General features: G+C 43.6%; 1 protein-coding gene across 1 annotated transcript in view; it reads left to right on the top strand.

The window, feature by feature from the left end:
- The first annotated feature begins 9,359 nt into the window (after positions 1-9,359).
- The window catches only part of Dnah11 (dynein axonemal heavy chain 11), a 319,597-nt gene continuing 309,733 nt past the window's right edge, over positions 9,360-19,223 (top strand). Inside the window, 6 exon segments of the mRNA XM_059279404.1 lie at positions 9,360-9,564; positions 9,567-9,652; positions 11,603-11,746; positions 15,651-15,847; positions 17,197-17,386; positions 19,091-19,190. Of these exon segments, the coding sequence (XP_059135387.1) occupies positions 9,360-9,564; positions 9,567-9,652; positions 11,603-11,746; positions 15,651-15,847; positions 17,197-17,386; positions 19,091-19,190 (922 nt within the window).

Here is a 19,223-nt window from a genome sequence, read left to right as displayed (position 1 = left end):
TGTGTGTGTGTGTGTGTGTGTGTGTGTGTGTGTGTGTGAAGAGAGCTTTTTATATTTTTATAGAAAACCTCTTACTTGGAGGTTGGGATACATGGTGTTCCCACCTGGAAATGGAACACCCTTTTTACAACTAGGTCTCTGTTGGGGGAGGGCAGGGTCACTGGTCAGTCTAGTCAGGAGATAGTCTGCGTCTGGAGAGTATTCCTGTTGTGGCTGCCTTCTGAGTACCATGGGTTTCGAGTCCTGTGACACCAGCCATGCTCAAGCTGAGGCTGCTTTACCAGAGAGTGTTTTCCAGCGCCTGCCTGATTGTTAGCTTTCATTGTTCTCTTGCTCAGGACTCAGCATCCCTCATGTTCCTGCCCATCCTTCAGAAGATCACTGCCACACAATGCTGGTGGTGAGGGTGAGAGGAAGTCTGTTCTCGTTTCATTAGGTGAGTGCAGAGCTATTGGGTTGGGGTGTGTGTGCACACACACTCACACAGTACTCACAGAGACCAGAAGAGGGTTTTGGGTCCTCTGGATCTGGAGTTACAGGCAGTCCTGAGCCAACCTGATGTAGGTGCTGAGAACAGAACTCCAGTCCTCTGACAGAGCAGCAAGAGCCCTTCCTTACCTGCTGAGCTATGTCTCTAGGCCCCTCCTAAGTTCTTAGAAAGATTTCCCTCACTTTCCTGACATCCTCACCACTGCCTCCTCAACAGCATTCCGACCATTTGTACAAACAAGCCTTGTTAGGGCATCAACAACTTCCTGAAAGTGTTTGCAGCTTCCTCCCACTCTCGTATTTTAAGTAATTATTATGTCAACACTCCACTTATTTCTAATTTTAAACCCTTTGCAGAAAGTAAAGCTAAGCAATAATCTTTAAAAGATAAAGTGAAATATGAGTTTATATTGAAACTTTAATTTCAAAACCAGGTATAAAACCTCATCTATCTTATGTCTGATTATCGTCCTTTTCTGTGTCTGTATGTAGTGTATAATGTAAGCATGTATGCATGGATTTTTCGTGTGTGTGTGTGTGTGTGTGTGTGTGTGTGTGTGTTTATAGTGGTGGTGTTTGATTTTTTTGAGTCAGACTTTCAGGTAGCCTAAACTGGCTTCAAACTTGTTACATATGAGGCTTTAACCCTGATCCTCCTGTCTCTACCTCTTTAGTGCTGAGATCACACTGATGTAACACCACCCCTGACATACTTTTAGATTTGATTTTTTATTTCTATAGTGGCTGCTCCCATATACTTTCCCACCAACAGTGTATAAGGGGATGTATGTCTGTATCCTTTCCCATCCCAGCACCATCCTACAAACATTAAAAATAAACATTTTATTTATTTATGTGTGTGTGCCTACTTGTTTGTATGTGTACCATGTGCATGCAGGTTCCACAGAGGCCACAACTTCTGGAGCTAGAGTTTCAAGTAGCTGTGAGCCACTGGATGTGGGTTCTGGGAACCAAACTCAGGTCCACTGCAATCTCTCCACCTTTGTTTTCTTTTTTCTTTCTTTCGCGGGGGGGGGGGGGGGGGGGGGGGGGGCAGTTTTTCAAGACAGGGTTGCTCTGTGTATCCCTGGCTGTTCTGGAACTAGCTCTGTAGACCAGACTGGCCTCAAACTCACAGAGATTCTCCTGCCTCTGCCTTCTGAGTGCTGGGATTAAAGGCGTGCACCATCACCACCTGGCTAACCTTTGTTTTCTTGATGCTGGCTCTGCTGACTGAAGTGAGGTAGAATCTCGATGTAGTTATGATTTCCAAGTCATTGCCTTTGTGCAGAGATTCCCACCTCCATCCCTCACCCCAGCCAGGCAGTATTGAAGTATTCCCACCAATTGTTGCTGGCTAGTGATAGATAGGCCATGATACTACCCAAAAGGGCTTTCCTGCTCAGGTGAACTAACATCCAAAGACTACATTACTGAAGGCCATGAACACAGAAGGTGTGGTTCTCTTGTCTCAGTTGAAAGAGTTAAGAGTTCCTTGTGGGCTAGAGCAAGGCTTCTCTTGCAACTGCCCGACAGTCCAACTTTGACCTCCACCCCAAGAGCACTCCCTTACAAATGACTTGTGAGTACCAGAGAATCCAGCCTGTGTCAGCTTCATGCTCACAACACATGGGCAGCCTTCCAACAAAACTACCAAAACCACCACAATTTGGAAAACCCCTTTAAAATGCTGTTGTTTTTGTTTTTATGCAGTTCTGTTTGTCCTTAAGTTAGATTTACATCAAGATGTACTATCTGATTGCTACTTTAAAGTCACATGGTATTCTGTGTGGTTTTGTTTCCACTGACTCAACACACAGTTAATACGTTGGTTTCATTTACTTTTGGTTTTTATAGATTTTGTTTCAAAGTTTAAACTTTTGTATATTTATGTATTTCTAAGTCATCTATAAAAAGTATGTTGAAAAGTCTAGCTTCCTCAATCCAGTCCCATGTACAAACACTTTTGGTTTTTAGTTTGGGGATTATTTCATTGTGTCTCTTAAAACAATATTATAAGCAATACTATAATGTGTTACAACCCTTCTGCTTTCATAGATGGCAACTAGTACACACATTATGTCTTTCTTTTTTTTTTTTTTTTTTTTTTGCTCAAAAGTATCTTAGAAAGCATTCCAGGAAACATGTAGACACACTCGTTGTCCTTTTTTATAGTTGTATGTTACTCCACTGTATCTCACACTTTATCTAACCAACCTCTGATTGCTGCACATTTGGCTGCTCCAGTTTCCCAGCTCCTAATGTAGTAACTGGCCTTGTGTCTGGTTTCCTAGAAAGAAGCTGACTGCATCAAAGCAGTGCACAGATCATTTTTCTGGAAGCTCCCGAGTGCTGTGTAATGGTTTCATCTTGAGTACCCTGTAGTGATGGGGGAGAGCTCCTGTTTTCTCAGTGGTGTGAACAGTTTCCACCCCCCAGTGAAATCACACCCACAGATTGGGTTTCACAGGCTATGGAGCTAGGAAGGTGTGGTTCTTATGCCTTACTGTGAAGAGTAAATTATAAAGCTTGGAGTCTATCTCAGCCCTTGTCTGAGAAGCTCCTTTTAGCAGATGGTGTTTAACACAGACCCACAACTGCCAAGGTGCAGAGAACAAGAGATTGCAGAGTGCCCAACCCTAAAAGGAACAGAACTGCACCCTCTCCTCCCAAGGCTCAGGGCTCATTGCTGAAGAGGGGGTGGAAAGAGTGTAAGAGCCAGAGGGGCTGCATGACTACGAGGACACAGCAGGGCAGCTTCACATATAAACTCGAAGTTTCAACAGCACGTAAAAGAGCCGTGCAAGCCCAAGCCTGACCAAATCCAGCACAAGACAGGGAGTTGGGGACGAAATCCCACCCTTACCCCCACTACCGGTAGAGCTACTGGCCACTGTTAGCTGATAGGAGAGAGGGACTGTTTTTTTTACTAAGAGTGTTGCCCTAGATAAGTCAACATTGCTTGAGTGAAAGACCACACATTCAAGAATATTTGGTCTGCACAAATGGTCTTGATGGATTAAATAGTGAGTGGGGCACAAAACTGGATGAGTAGAGAGGGGGCAGTGGATCTTGGAAGTGTTGGGGGAGTAGATGAATATGATAAAAACACATTGGATGACACTCAAAGAACTCATAAGAAATTAAAAAATAGAACAATAGAATTGTGCGACAGTTTGAATTTGCCTTTTTCTTTTGTGAGGAAGACTCAGCATCCTTCCATATGCTTAATGTATTTTGCATGATTGAACACAGCTCAGCATTCCATATTTGTGTTCTTGCCAGCAAATTGGAAAGAGAAGTGGAAAGGGGGCCAAAGCTAAGAAGTCAGATGTTGTGTGTCTCAATGACTTTCACTTTCCATTAGTTCCAAGGGAAACTTGGAAATGAATTGTCTAGTTTCGGTGACCATGAGTTCCATTAAAACTTGGAGTGAGCGTCAAGAAGCAGAGAGTAGAACTTGTGGGTGAGATGGCAGATTAGAATCATGGTCACTGAAACCCGTCAAAGAAAATAGTCAAGGTAATACACAGTGTACTTATTTCCTCCAAGAGACAAGGCCTGTAGATGAACTCATTAATCAGGGAGATCTCTGCAGGGGAAGAAGGTGGGAGCGTTGAGAATTGGGGCCCAGCTGCAAGTCATCTCGAATCAGCACCAAATGCTGAATCAAGCTGCCTGATTGAGAACAGTATACATGGCTTGAGAAATGTTGCTCCTTTCGTACACTGAACCTGAGTGATACAAAGCTAAGGTGGAGTGCAGAGGTACACGTGAACCACTAAGAAAGGACTTAAAATGACACAGAACATGGACACTGCAGAGACCAAGGACACCTACTCTCACCCCCCACTGCCCCCAGCACCAGCAAGGTTCTGGAATTTCAGCTCTGAACTCAGGGAAGCTGGGCCAGTAATTCACTCCATAAATATTAATTTCTTTCTCTCCATTAACCTCTGTCTGGCACATTTGTACCATGGCAGTTTGCTTTTGTCCGTACCTTGCTCAGGTAGGTTCTAGGATAGCTGTTTATGCTTTTCTCATCCAGTCTACTTTCAGGAACTCTCCACTATACTGTTCACTCACCTCTCATGTATTTCCACCCATTGCTAAGTCTTTTCCTCTTTGTTTCGTCCTTCTCCCCTTCTTTACCTCTTAATTACAACCGTCTACAGCTTTAACTATTTCTAAAAATTTGCAGGTCCAAGGCCTGTTCCACAGCAGTGATTTTAAGCCTGATATTGTAAACCTGGTCAGAAGCCCATGGCTGGGGAGGTTTTAAGTCCTAGAGGGGGAGTCTACTACTGTTGTTTTGCTAAGTGGACAGTTATTTAAATTACTTTCTAAATATTTATTCATACCCATAGTTAGACAGCCTAGATCAGAGAAGCTTCTGTTTGCAGTGGACAACAGTAGACATTTGTAACTGGTTAGAGTGCTAAGAACAGATGACTGTTTGTTGTAGAATAATCTTTTTGTACACTGTGAAGATATGTTGCTCTGATTGGTTTAATAAAAAGCTGAACATCCAATAGCTAAGCTAGATTTCCAGGCACAGAGGATGCTGGGAAGAAGAAGGGTGCAGATGCCAGGAGAAGTGGAGGAAACAGGATGGGCAGTACAGAGTAAAAGTGACTGAGCCAGCACGAGAACATAGATGAAAAGATATGGGTTAATTTAAGTTATAAGAGCTTTTAGAAACAAGCCTAAGCTATCAGCCCATCTTTTGTAATTGGTAATAAGTCTCCATGTCGTTGCTGGGGAGCCAATGGTCCCAACGAACAAGTCCCACTACAGTTGTTGAGAGCTCAGCCCTAAACAAGACATCAGTGCCAACCCCCAACCTCCAGCCTCAGGCTCAGGAAACGCTGTGTAGAATGGAACTGAAAGAATGTTATGTTAGGAGAGGTAGGAAGGGAAGGAGTGCTACAAAATGCTGTCTGCTGGACACGGCATGGCTGTTGTACCATACATTCAGAGCAGTAGTGGTGACCTACACAAGACTTGCATAAGTCTGGGCCCATCAACAGTCTATCATGGATAAGAGAGGGGCTTACGTGCTCCATCCCTCCCTGAGGACTGAGAGATGGCTAATGGTTGTTGGAGCGGGGGAGTCGTGTCATGGTTTTTAGTGGACTGTCTCTGCTAAGTTGTCCTTACTGGAGTAAATAACCTTCCAGCATGCCCATGCAAACAACACTAATTTAAAAAAAAAGACATGGAAGTTGGAGGGGAACTTACTGGGAAAAGAGGCTGACAGCAGTGGGAAAGGGGATAAGAGAGTGTCTCCTTGTCCCATCAGGCTAGTTGAGAATGTTCTCCCCTTGACAACTGCAGAGGCACTAGAGGACAAGCATCACCATATAAGGCCGTCTGGAGCCTGTGTTACATCTGCTCACATCCTGGGTTGGAGAGATGGCTCAGCCATTAAAGGCTAGGCTCTCAACCAAAAATATAACATCTGCTCACATCCCATAATTGAAGCAAGCCCCATGGCCAAAAAGCTTTCAATGAATATTAAAGTGAGTGCTTCTCACGGGAAGGCCAGTGAGGAAGTGTTTGCTGATAAGTTAATTAGTTTTCCTATTTCCGGTGAGGGAACTGAGGGACCCAGAAGGTACATGGTTGCTCAGGTCACACACCTGGCACCTGATAGAAATGGAAGGCAAACCCAGTCAGAACAGCCTCAATCCAGCCATATTAAGTCTTCCTTAAACCAGTGTTGTGAGGACAAGAGCTTAGTGTGCTGACATGCTGCTGTACTCAGCACCCAGAGCAGGGACTGTCACCCAGTGGGTGTTTGATAAAATTTTTTTGAAAAACCAGGTGAAATCATCATGGCACTTGGTTGGTACTTTTAAATCATACTTGATACAAAATTGAGAAAAAGCATGCCTTTCTGTGTGTGAATTTATTACTCAGATATAAATTATCTATGGGAATGCATTTCTTAATATCTACTACCAATTAAAGACACAAACTCTGTGATATTGTATTTTTAATTGTAAATGTGGTGATATATTGTGTACCCTAATAAAATTTGCCTAAAGATTCAGAGAACATAACAAGCCACTAGATTAAACATAGAGCCAGGCAGTGGTGGCGCACACCTTTAATCCTAGCACTCAGGAGGCAGAGATCCATCTGGATATCTGTGAGTTCAAAGCCACCCTGGATTACATGAGTTGGAGTCAGTCTAGGAGAGAAACAGAGTCAGGCAGTGGTGGCACACACTTTTAATCCCAGCACTTGAGATCTCATGCCTCTGCTACCAGTATCTGGGATGCACATATGCCTTTACTCCCAGCACTAGGAAGTAATATGGCTGGGCGGAGAAAGGTATGTATATAATTCGTGAGGAGACAGGAACTAAAACCCTTTCAGCTAGAGTCTTTTCAGCTGGTCTTTTTTGGCTGAGGAGCCCTTTTTGGCTAGACCCCTTTAGGCTGAGGACTCAGAGGCTTTCAAACAGAGGATTCCTGGAGTTGGCGAGATGAGACGTGGCAGTGGCTTGTTCCTTTGTCTCTCTGATCTTTCAGCATTTACCCTAATATCTGGTTCCATTTTTTTAAATTAAAAGACCATTTAGCAATTTGAGCAACATCAGATATTTGTTAATTACAGATGTAAATGCTTTCTGAAAAAAAAAAAAACATATTCTACTGTTAAAAACAAACAAACATAAAACCCCAATGACAAGTTAAAACTGCATTGCCCTTCGTGAATACAGCACCAAGCCTGGAAGACTCCCTCCAACGCAACCTCACTGTCCATCGCCTCACTGCTGGCCTGATTTCTTTGCTACATATTCACTCGCTATTTTGTTAGATTTTAAGTACTTGAAAATCTTACTTTAATATTAGTAATTTTTGTTCAAAAAATTTCCTGCCTCAATTGAGAGCAGTTTATTAACTTACAATTTAATTTGGGTTTTTGTTTGTTTGTTTTTGTTTTATGTGGGAGCCAAAAAAAAGTTTCCTAGTGAGATCGGAGCTTGCTTTACACAGCAGGGCTGCATTAGGGGATGGCATGGTCACCAGGTGTTTGGGATGGTCTGCACTTGGCTGTAGTGGGGGGAGGTCTTTTGCTCCACGCCTTGGCATTCCTTTAAAAGCCCTTTAGTAGCGACAGAAGGGGCTGGTAGGTTTTGACCCAGGCCATCCTGAGTATGTTTCTGTCTGTCTGTTTGTCTGTCCATCTATATTTCTATCAATATTTCCCACTTCTCCCTGCTCAAAAGTAGCCTGGGAGAAAAAGTGGGAGCAGGTCTCCCTCAGTTTTAATAAATTTATTTATTAAGTGATTGTGTGTGTATGATGTGTATGGCAGGCACATGACACAGGTCCGAGAACAACTTTGGGGAGCTGATATTACCTCTCACCTTGTCGAAGCAGGTGGCTCTTATTTCAGCTGCTGGTCGGTGTACTGCAGGCTGGCTAGCCTGTGAGATTCCAGGTGGTTCTCCTGTGTCAGCCTCCTGTCTCAAGTGCTGGATTACAGCTACACACCACCAAATTGAACTTCTATGTGAGTTCTAGGGATACAGTTTGGGTAGCTAGTGCCCTGACCCAGTAAGCCATCTCCTCAATTTAACTGAACTGTTATTTAAAGAAGTCTGGTCTCTCTGGAACCTACCGGAGTATGCAAACCTGGGATGTAAGGCCGAGAGAATATAAACTCACTGTTAGTCTCCTACACCGAGCAGCTGGACACTTGCAAAAGACACCATGGACCACAAGGCAGGCTTGATGGTGCTTGTGATATCCTTATGATGTCATGTTAAACATATTTAAAGAATTTGATAGTCTAACCAGAAGAGCTTATAGATGGCTATGAGAGGCAATATCCCCAAGAGAAAACAAAAAGAATGTTCCAGTCTTCCTATAAACATGTATGCATTATCAAGGACAAAACTCCTTTGGCAGCTCCTGTGGAAGGGATTGGGGAGGGGGTTGAAATGTTTATTTTTAAAATGAATAATAAAAAGTAATGCGTGAAAACTGTTTAATTCAAAGATCCCTCCCCTTCACCATTCTTACTACTTTACTAATGAGAAAATCCGGGGAAAACAGTAAGATTTCTGGGCGGTGGGGATGGAAGCCAGGCCTCAGGCTTGCTCTGCCAGCGTCTCTGAGCCTCACCACTGCGCTGACAAGTGTTAGAGATCTTAGGGGCATTTTGGCCTTTAAAAAGAGTGCTTTGCAGTCTCTTTCAGAGTCTGGAGATGGGAATCAGGACTTGTGAAGTCTAGATCTTGAACTTTGACAACTAGGGCAGTTAAATGGAGAGGTTTGGGGTTTTTTGTTTGTTTGTTTGTTTTTGTTTTTGTTTTACAGGGACCAAGTACACAAGAGGAGTCAAAGCCGGCAGCGAACCCGAGTTCCAGCATTTCTTGCTAACTACTTCCGGGCATACCTCGCTCATTGTTAAATTGTTAAACATTGAGCTTTTAGCCCCCTCCTCCCACCCCCACCCTCCCATCCCCGCCCCGCCGCCACTTTCTAGGGGTTAGATGAACTAACCGGGGTAGTGAATTTAGGAGGAACATCTGCTCAAGACAGTACTGCTGAATCGAGAGCAGCTAACCCTGGGATCCCTCAAGATGCCCAGGAGGCAAAGGCAGAGAAAACCCGGATTACTTGGCTTAATTTCCTTGCTTCTGCTTGGGATGCGCGGGGCGGCCGGAGACTCTCGCTCCGCCCTCACTCCTGGGCTGGGGCGGGGCCGCCATCTCCCGGGCAACCGGACGCGATGCAATCCTGGCCACTACTTCTCCAGCGAGTCTAACACCGCGTGCGCGCGCTGCAGCGGGCGCCCCCGTGGTGGTCGACTCTGAGAACCCTCGCCGGGACCCCCCTTGCAGGTACGAGATGGCAGCCCAGGAGGAAGGGACTGCGCTGCGTCTCAGCCCCTTGGAGCTGGAGGACGAGGAAGACGAGGAGGCGGCGGCGGCACGGAGAGCTCAGCGCTTCGCCCTGGACCCTCGGGTGCGCTTCCTGGGCAGCCGCCTGCGACAGGCGCTGGCGTTCCGGGAGGAGACGTGGAGCCAGTACCTGGAGAGCGAGGACCACCGCAAGCCCTCGGGGACTTTCTGGAGAGCACAGGGCCTGCCAGCCTGGTGTTCAGTGTGGCAGACGCCGGGCGGCTCTCGGCTTCCCCCGAGGTAAGGAGGGGTACGCCTGCTGCGCTGCTAGGCTTAATTGTAACTTCTAGTCTGCCTCTGGGACTCTGCAGAAGTCCAGGTCCCCGTGAGCACCAGCTCTGATCTAAGAGGCTGTAGGTTAGTTTTCTGGAAGGGATGCCTGCCTGTAGGGTTAGTAGTATAAAATGCTGTATTTAAAAAGAGAGAGAGAGAGAGAGAGAGAGAGAGAGAGAGAGAGAGAGAGAGAGAGAGAGAGAGAGAGAGAGAGAGAGAGAGAGAGAATATGAGAGAGAGAGAGAGAATATGAGAGAGAGAGAGAGAGAGAGAGAGAGAGAGAGAGAGAGACAGAGAGAGAGAGAGAGAGACAGAGAGAGACAGAGAGAGAGAGAGAGACAGAGACAGAGACAGACAGAGACAGACAGAGACAGACAGAGAAAGAAAGAAAACAAACCCAGCTACAGTCTGTGACGCCTGGGTGTGAGGTGCTAGGCATGCTTTTGGATCAAATAACTTCTGTTTCGGTTCTGGTGGGAACTCCGGAGTCATATCCTTTTAAACACGACAGCAAAGTGTTTGGCAATGCCCTTAAAGCTTGAGTATTTTGTGTCAGTGTCTGCTAACTATGTTTTGTCCCAAGAAGAAATAATTGCGTTCAAAAAACAAACAAGCAAAAAACCAAACCGACATCAGCCTGGTCTACATAGTGAGTTCCAGGACATCCAGAGCTTCATCATGAGACTCCGTCAAATACACAAATAAATAAGTAACCAAAACATAAACCAAAAAGTCAACAACAACAACAACCAAACAAGACTGACTGGTGTCATTTAAAAGACAGAATAAACATCTTTGTTGCAAAATTATTAGTAATTTCAATTATCTTGGTAATTAAATAGTAAATTCTTTTTTGGAAGATTATAGTCATTTTATTTTTGTGTGTGTGAGTGCCTTGCCTGCCTGTGTGTCTGTGCACCACGGGCGTGCTTGGTGCCCACAGATGTCAGAAGAGGGGTGTAGGGTCCCCGGAACTGGAGTTACAGATGGCTGTAAACTGCAACCTTGTGGGTGCAGGGAAGGGAGCGTCTTAACAGCTGAGCCATCTCTCTACCCTCCATACTTGTTTGTACAAGCAGTGTGCTCTGGAAAGTTACATTTAAATACAACGCTTAAAATTGTGTGCAATTGAATAATTCTCTGATGTGGTTTTTCTTTAAAACTGAGTTCGGTTCCATGAAGTTATAACATTACAGAAGACAGGTGGGGAGGGGTAGCCTGAATGTGGAGCCGGTGCCCAGTGGGTTATCTTTCAGTTGTGCTGCACCTGGGGTTCATGTGTTAAGTGGGAATGTCATCCCAGGTGTGGTCATTAGGACAGGTGTGAGGAGTATTGTATAGACCAGGAAGGTTGCATTACAGCTTTGTGAGTTTTGAATATCTTTGTTTTGGTATTTTCCTAATTATAACTTTGTAAAAAAATTATCATATAAGTCAAGAAATCTTACGTTCATAGTACAGAAGCTGAAGAGTGTAATATTTACCAAAAATGACTTAACAGTTATAGGAATGTTAAACTATTTGGCTAAACACTTCCATTCTTTGCCTTGACAACAGAAATACAAATTAACCCCTTATGTCTTGTCATTATCTTAGTTTGGCTTATTTCCAAACAAGAGAACATTATAAAAAAAAAAAAACACTAGAGATTGAAATGTTCCCATGTTTGGTTTTGTTTATGATATTTTTACCGTGTATTCTCTAATGGACATGTCTCTGAAGTTGATATTTTTAAAAAGAAGAGAATCTCCTTTTCCAGGACACGGAAGAGCAACAGACCAACCTTGTTTGTAAATATGGGCAAGATGCCAGGGTTTTACTTCTGTTGGCAATGTCTGCAAGTGGGATACAGCAAATCCTGCTCGTTAACAAAGAGACTGTAGTGAACTTGAACTAATTATCTTGCTCTTGTTCCAGATTCCAAGAGATGTGAAACACAAACTGGTTTATCTTGCCAAGAAGATGACTGAAAATATGGGAGAAAGTGATTTCTCCCAAACAGTTTTATTTGGGGAATTACCTTGGTCATTGCTCACACATGTAACTGCATTCCTAGATGAGGTACTGGTCTGTCTTTTCTTTACCTCCAGACACTTGGCATTAGTTGAACAATCTCTGGCTACTTAAGAAGAGCATGTAGAAGCCTTAGCTTTTTTGGTCAGATGTATGGAGTGATCACATTTAACTTATTTCTCAACTCCGTCTTGTGGTGATATATTGTGTACCCTAATAAAGCTTGACTGAGGATCAGAGGACAGAGTCAGTCACTAGATTAGACACAGAGGTGAGGCAGTGGTGGCACACACCTTTAATCCTATCACTGGGGAGGCAGAGACCCATCTGGAGCCCTGTGAGTTCAAGGCCACACTGGAAACAGAGCCAGGCAGTGTGGCACACACCTTTAATCCCAGTACTGGGAAGCACACAAGCCTTTAATTCCAGAAGTGACGGCAGGGCAGAGAAAGGTATATAAGGCATGAGGAAACAGGAACTAAAGCAATTCAGCTGAGACCCTTTCCAGTGGGGACTCAGAGGATTTCAGTCAGAGGATTCACGGAAACAGGATCAGCTGAGGAGTTGTCGAGGTGAGGTTGGCGGTGGCTGCTCTGCTTCTCTGATCTTTCACCCTGATATCTGGCGCTGGGTTTTTTGTTAAAAGACCGTCTAAGATTCGAACAGCACCATCTATACACTAATATTGAATAGGCTGTTACTCATCAGACAACTCCTCCCTTTCACTCTTCCCTGACCCCTTTCAAAACACTGGAAGCATTTACCCGCTAACTTGAACTGACCAGGTTCTGCCAGTTAGCTATAGGTTTAAGGTATTACATTCAGGGTAGAGATGAGCTTACATTTTGGAAAATCGGTATCATCCATTTTTTCAAATCCCTGTTAGAAAGTAGCAGCAAAATGGAGTTTCACTTATGTCAGATAATAGAAAGCTGTAGTGAAGTTAGCAATTGCTCATACATTCCCATACCCTGCAGTGTAGGTTGAGTCTGGTGTATTAAAGCCTTGGTCTTCAGCATCAGGAAATGTGGTGCATTTAAGAGGTGGGGCCTCATAGAAGGAAATTACATCACTGAGCGTGGGCCCTTGAAGGCCTGTAGATACCACGGCCCCTTATTTTCTCTTGCTTCTTCATTGCTATGAGATGAATGTCTTCCTTTGCCATCTACTCTTGCTGTGATATGAATCTTGAGCATGACAGGGCCAACGTCCCATGGGCTGAACTCTGAAGCAACCTCTGTCTTAGGGATTTTTCCACAGTAACACAAATGGCTTAACCAACTCCCTGAGACAGTCAGTGGTATTTCAACGTGTGCAGGAGCTACCTTGATGCTCTGTCAACGCAGACTGACTCAGTCCAGCTGGGCTGAGAGCTCAAGATACTTGGTTTCTCACCTGATGCTGTTCGTTCACAGATGTTTGGGATGAAAACAACAAAGTAACCAGGTTCTGAAGAGCTAAACTGGTATTTTCAGATTTAGCTGGATATTAGACTCACCTGGTGGGAGGCAGGGGGCGCTTTGGAACGAACCAATGCCAAGGACACACCTCTTACTTGTTAATTCAGAACTGCTGGTGTGGGAGCCAGGCTGGAGCTCCCCATGTGAGGGCGAGCATTGGGAACCATGGAGTTAGGTATTTGTCTACAAGGTCAGTTCCTCAATATGATTGTGCAGTGAGACCCCAGTAATCAGTGTGGTCCTGTTGAGGCTGTTCATTGTAGGAAAAGGTGCTACTTACTGCATTTTGGGGTTAATTTTTATTAAAATATATTAATATAGTTAACTGGGTTTTTGATATGCATATAATATACTCTGATCATATTCACCCTCCATTAACCCCTCTTCCTTCCCTGCTTCATACTTCTCAATAATCCCCTCTGCTCCCATGCCTTTTGTGTTTTTGTTTAGTTTTTAATCTAAACACAGTTTGAGTTTAATGTTGGAAAGAGTCTGAGATGAGCATTGGGCAGGGAAAAAAAGCAAGGACATCACAACCGTGGTGTACTTCTCATTCCCTTACCGACAAGGCTGCGAATGAGCCTGAAGAACTAGATCTGGAGGGCAAATGTCCCAAGGTTTGGCATGGCTAGGTGCACACGCGCAGTGACTCACAGTGGTGTGCTACGGACCCCTCAGCTCCGTCCAGCCGGGTTCTCTCTTCTTTGATCCGAGGAGGGAGCACCACATGCCTTCCTCGAATTTCTACTGGCTGTGTAGTTGACATTTCAAGCTAAAGTTGAACTTCTGATCTTCCCGAACCTTTTCCTTCTGGCCTTACAGTTATTCTCATATTAGTAGATGAGTATTTTGGAGTGTGTGTTGGCTAGTTTTATGTCAACTTGACACAAGCTAGAGGTATCTGAAAATGCCTCCATAAGATTCATCAGGCTACAGGGCATTTCTTAATTCATTTTTGATGAGGGAGGGCACAGCCTACTGTGGATGTTGCCATCCCTGGGCTCATGGTCCTACATTCTATAAAAAAGCAGGCTGAGCAAGCCATGATGAGCAAGCCAGTAAGCAGCACCTCTCCATGGCCTCTGCATCAGCTCCTGCCTCCAGGTTCCTACCCTGTTCGAACTCCTGCTTTGTCTTCCTCTGTGATGAACAGTGATGAGGAAGTATAAGCCAAATAAACCCTTCCCTCCCCATGTTGCTTTGGTCATGGTGTTTCATCACAGCAATGGTGACCTTAACTATGACAGTGCTTGGTGACTCAGGCGGAGCTGCTGTAACAAAGTGCCGGAGACTCAGTTTCCTGTATAAAATAGATTTAATTCTCACAGCTCTGAGGGTTGGAAATCGAGACCAGATGGCTGGCAAAGGGCTCACTTTCTGGTTCCAGGTTGGTTCCTTCCAGCCACGTCCCCACGTGATGAAAGGGGCAAAGGAGCTCCCTTTTAAGTGTCAATCCCGTTTGCTAGGAGAGCTAGCCGCCCGACAGTGGCAGTGGCTCCTGACGCCACGGATTTAAAGGTTAGGATTCCAGCACCGTATCGGGAGAAGACATACACGTGCAGATCATGATACCTGTTTCACGTTGACCCTTTAAGACACGAGCCAAGTGACCTACCTGGCAAGGGTTTTCTAATACCCTATCACTTCAAATGAAGGTATATACTCCGTTTTTACACCAGAGTGGGCTTCTAATTATGGCAGTTATGTGGAAGAGAGCACAGCTCCTGGTGCCTTCCCCATCCACCAAGGCCACTGAGTAGAGACTGTAAATAAACATACTGAAGCTTGACATCCAGTGGGCACCCTGCAGGAAATGGTGATCACCCTGCCTTTGGAAGGATTCCTGTCTCATTTCCCACTTCTCTACTACATCCAACTGTACCTGAATTCTAGGGATCCAAACTCAGGTCCTCATGCTTGCACAAGTGCTTTATTCCATGGACCCACAGCCCTAGTCCAGCAGCAAATATTTCTTAATATTTAGAAATCATAGCTGGTTTTTCTGATTCTCCACGTTTTGTGGAAAAGGAGTTCTAAAAAGATCCCTGTGGTTGGATGAACATCTCTCTACTATCCAAACTTTGACCCATTAGGAAACCACCCAACTGGAGAATACTTGTTCTCTACCAGCTTCATGTGATTCAGAAAGATCATTTCTGTCAGCACACCTGCCAACATGCTCAACTTGAATTAAGAAACTTTACTCAATATAAATTCACTTATTTCCTGCAGGGTTTGAGTTATTGAGCTCCAGTGAATGCTTGGTGAATGGATAAATGAGGGGGCAAGCAGTTACTCCTTTCCATTTTACAAGCGCCTATAGCTCATGACTCAGTGTGAATGAGCCACTGACTTGGTCCACTCCTTGTAGTTTTGGTGTCAAGATTATTTACGAAGTTGAGTGATTTTGTTGACAAGAGAATTTTGTGCAATGAAAGAAGGTACTCATTGTCTGCTAATTAACTGCTTTTAAAATGTTACTCTTTCTCTAGATATTAGTCCCTATTCTTTCCAATAAGAACAACCATAAATCCTGGTCATGTTTTGTTTCACAAGATATGGAACATCACATAGAAGTCATGAAAAATAAGATGCATGTTTTTAGGGGCAAAATATCAAGAAGAACTCTTCTACCAATTCCTACTATTGCAGAAAATATTGACCTGGACCAGCATTTCTCAGTGACCAGGTAAGTAGCAGTATATACAGCTCTATACAGTATATTAAAATGAATGGCTAGCATCCCCATAGAATATCATACCTCTTAAACTATTAGCAAAATAGAATTACTTTAAAATATGTCATTTTAAAATGTATTTTATTTCCTTTAAGGTATTATGTTTGTTTGTTTTGAAACGGAGTCTCGTGCAGCCCAGGTTGGCCTCAAACTCACTGTGTAGCCAAGGGTAACCTTTAACTTCTGACCCCCCCACTTTCACATCTGTGTCGGGGTTATAGGCATCGACCTCCACACCTGGGTTTTGTGCTTTCTGGGCCAGCACTCTGCCACATGAGGTGCACCTCAGCTTACAGGTTACTCTCTCAGGAAAACTACTAATTGTCATAATCTCAGAATTATTCCTCTGGGAAAAGTGGTGTTTAAGAATATGGTGATTCTTTATTAATTTTACTGTTAGTTATTTTAAATTACGTATATTGTGTATAGTTGTGTTTGGGTACAGTGCCTGAAGTTACATGTGATTAAGAACCATCTGACGTGGGTGCTGGGAACCAAACTCAGGTCTTCTGGAAGAGCAGCAAGAATTCTTAACCACTGAGCAATTGCCCCAGCTCCCATTTATCAGATTTATAATATAGTAATTTTATCATTTGAGAATTTCATACAGCGTATTTTTATCATATCCACTGCTGTTCTTCTCACTAAGTCCTTGGTTTTCCCGTCTCCTGCCAACTTCTGGTCCTTGATTCTTATTTATTTATTTATTTATTTTAAGTAACCCACTGAGTCCAGTTTAAGCTACCAATGTATACTCATGGGTGTGGGGCCATTCACAGCAGAATTGTCAACCTTAAAAACTGACTCAGTCTTCCCCAGAGGCCATCACCTGTCGGTAGCACCTCAGTTAGGGGTGGGAGCTTGTGAGCTCCTCCCCACTCCATGCTGGAATGTTGCCTGGTTTGGTTTTGTGCAGGTCTTGTGTAGGCATCCACAATGGCTCTGAGTTCATGAGTGCACTGGTCTGTCCCTTCCAGAAGAAACTGCTTTGCTCTGCCCCTCCCCAGCCTCTGGCTTTTACAGTCTTTCTAGAGGAGTGATGAAGATGCCCCATTTGTGACTGAGCACTCTGTTGATGCTTTTTCTCTGAACTTTAACGTTTTTCTTAGCATTAGAGATGTACTATACATGGAATACAATGAGGCCAAACTCAAACCAGGAACATGAAAATAATGGATTTTGAAGGATTTATATTGAGACTAGTTTATAGATGCATTAAAAAAAACTATTAGTACCATATCCTGTCTTTATTTGGATAAAGTCACTGTTGGATGCTTTTAATAATCATATAATATTTATAGGCTACAATCAGATGAGAGGAGAATACTCCATGCCATTGAATCTGTAGTCATTAAATGGTCACATCAGATCCAAGAAGCTATAGAAAAGGATTCAGCACAGCCTCTATTGAGTGGCCTCCACCCGACCCCTGAGACAGAGCTGGACTTCTGGACTATGAGGCATGATAACCTAAAATGCATATACCAGCAAGTGAGTAGAGAGTGCTGGAATTGTTTCTAAATCAAAGGAGCAGAGTCAGCTCTGGGATGGGCAGCATTACTTGGTCATTTTAAAAATCTAACAGTCTTTGTAGGACTTAGAAGACTGCACTTTTTCTTACTCCACGATGCTGTCTATAGGGTATGCATTTGTTTTAAGTTAGTGAAAACGGATTGCTTTTATAAGGATATTGTGGTAGCATCTGAGATCATTGGAAATACCATTTAACAGGAGAAAGAGCAGTTCAATGGGGGTAAAAGGCTGGAGATGGCAAGGTTAATTACTGTCTTAGTTTGGATTTGAATCGTGGTAAAATGATAACTAAAAACAACTTGGGGGAGAAAAGGGTTTATTTTATCTTAGACTTTGTAGTTCATCTAGGGATGTTATGGCAGAAACTCAAGGCAGGGACTGGAGGCAGGAGCTGATGCAGAGGCCTTGAAGGAGTGCTGCTGACTGGCTTGCTCCCCACAGTTTACACAGTCTGCTTCATATATATATAAACATATATATGTTTATATATATATAACAGCATCTTCACATGCTGTTTGTCATTGTGGCGGCTGGCAGTGTCTCTCTGACTCAGCCTTCCTCTTCCCAGCTTTATTCTCCTCCTTTTCCTGCCTATACTTCTTGCCTGGCCACTGGCCAATCAGTTATATATATATATATATATCACCCAGGACCACCAGCCCGGGATGGCATCACCCATAGTAAGCTAGGCCCTCCATCAATCACTAATTAAGAAATGGCATTACAGACTTGACTGTAGGCAAATCTTATGGAGACATTTTCTCAATTGAGAGTTCCTCTTCCCAAGTGACTCTAGATCAGTGGTTCTCAACCTGTGGGTTGTGACCCCTTTGGAAGTTGAATGACCTTTACCCAGGAGTCACATATTGGATATACTACATATCAGATATTTATACTGCAACTCATAACACTGCAACTCATAACAGTAGCAAAATTACACGTATGAAGTAGCAATGAAAATAATTGTGTGATTGAGGGTCACCACAGCCTGAGGAGCTGTATTGAAGGGTGGCGGCGTTAGGAAGGTTGAGAACCACTGCTCTAGACTGTGTTAAGCTGACACACAGCGAGCAAGCACAATTACTGCAGTCAGTCAGATTTGGGGAGGAGTAGGATATTGCTTGGCTGTGGAAGAACTAACTTTGGTCTCTCTGCTGGATACTTCCTGTCAACTGACTGACCATAATATTCTAAAAACTGTTCTGTTTATCCATGTTTCTCCTGTTAGGAGAAACAGATCATTAACAATTTATATGTATAATATGTAAACCTACTTTTTGGAAAAACTAAATGCAAAATTAAAATACAAACTTTTGAAATAATTTATTTAAACTTGTTTTCATCTTGAAACCTGTATGCCCCTGAGTCTCAAGTACTCTTCATATCACCAATAAGATGGCTTAGCAGGTAAAGGTGCTTAGTGCCGAGCCTGATGTCCTGAGTTGGATCACAGTGCCCACAAGTAAAAGAGAGGTGATACCAGCAAGTTGACCTCTGACCTCCACATGTGCCTATTCATACACACACCCAAAATTTAAAAAAAAAAGTAATAAAAAATACTATGCATGTTGCGTGAGTGGGATATAATGTAAAATTTTAATTGAGAGTAGATTTATTTAGTAAACTGACTTGTTATTTATTCAAGTATTTTTTCCATTTTAGCTTCAGGCTCCTATTGTCCTCAAGATGGTTAAGATCCTGGCAGCAAGACGGAGCAGCTATTTTCCTGCTCTGAAGGGCATCGTCACCACTGTGGAGAATGGTAAGAGCCCTGGATCCTCCTCCCGGGCTGCCA

This window comes from Peromyscus eremicus, chromosome 14, assembly GCF_949786415.1.
Source record: "Peromyscus eremicus chromosome 14, PerEre_H2_v1, whole genome shotgun sequence".
In the NCBI taxonomy this organism is placed as follows: domain Eukaryota; kingdom Metazoa; phylum Chordata; class Mammalia; order Rodentia; family Cricetidae; genus Peromyscus; species Peromyscus eremicus.
This window is presented reverse-complemented; position numbering and strand designations above follow the sequence as displayed.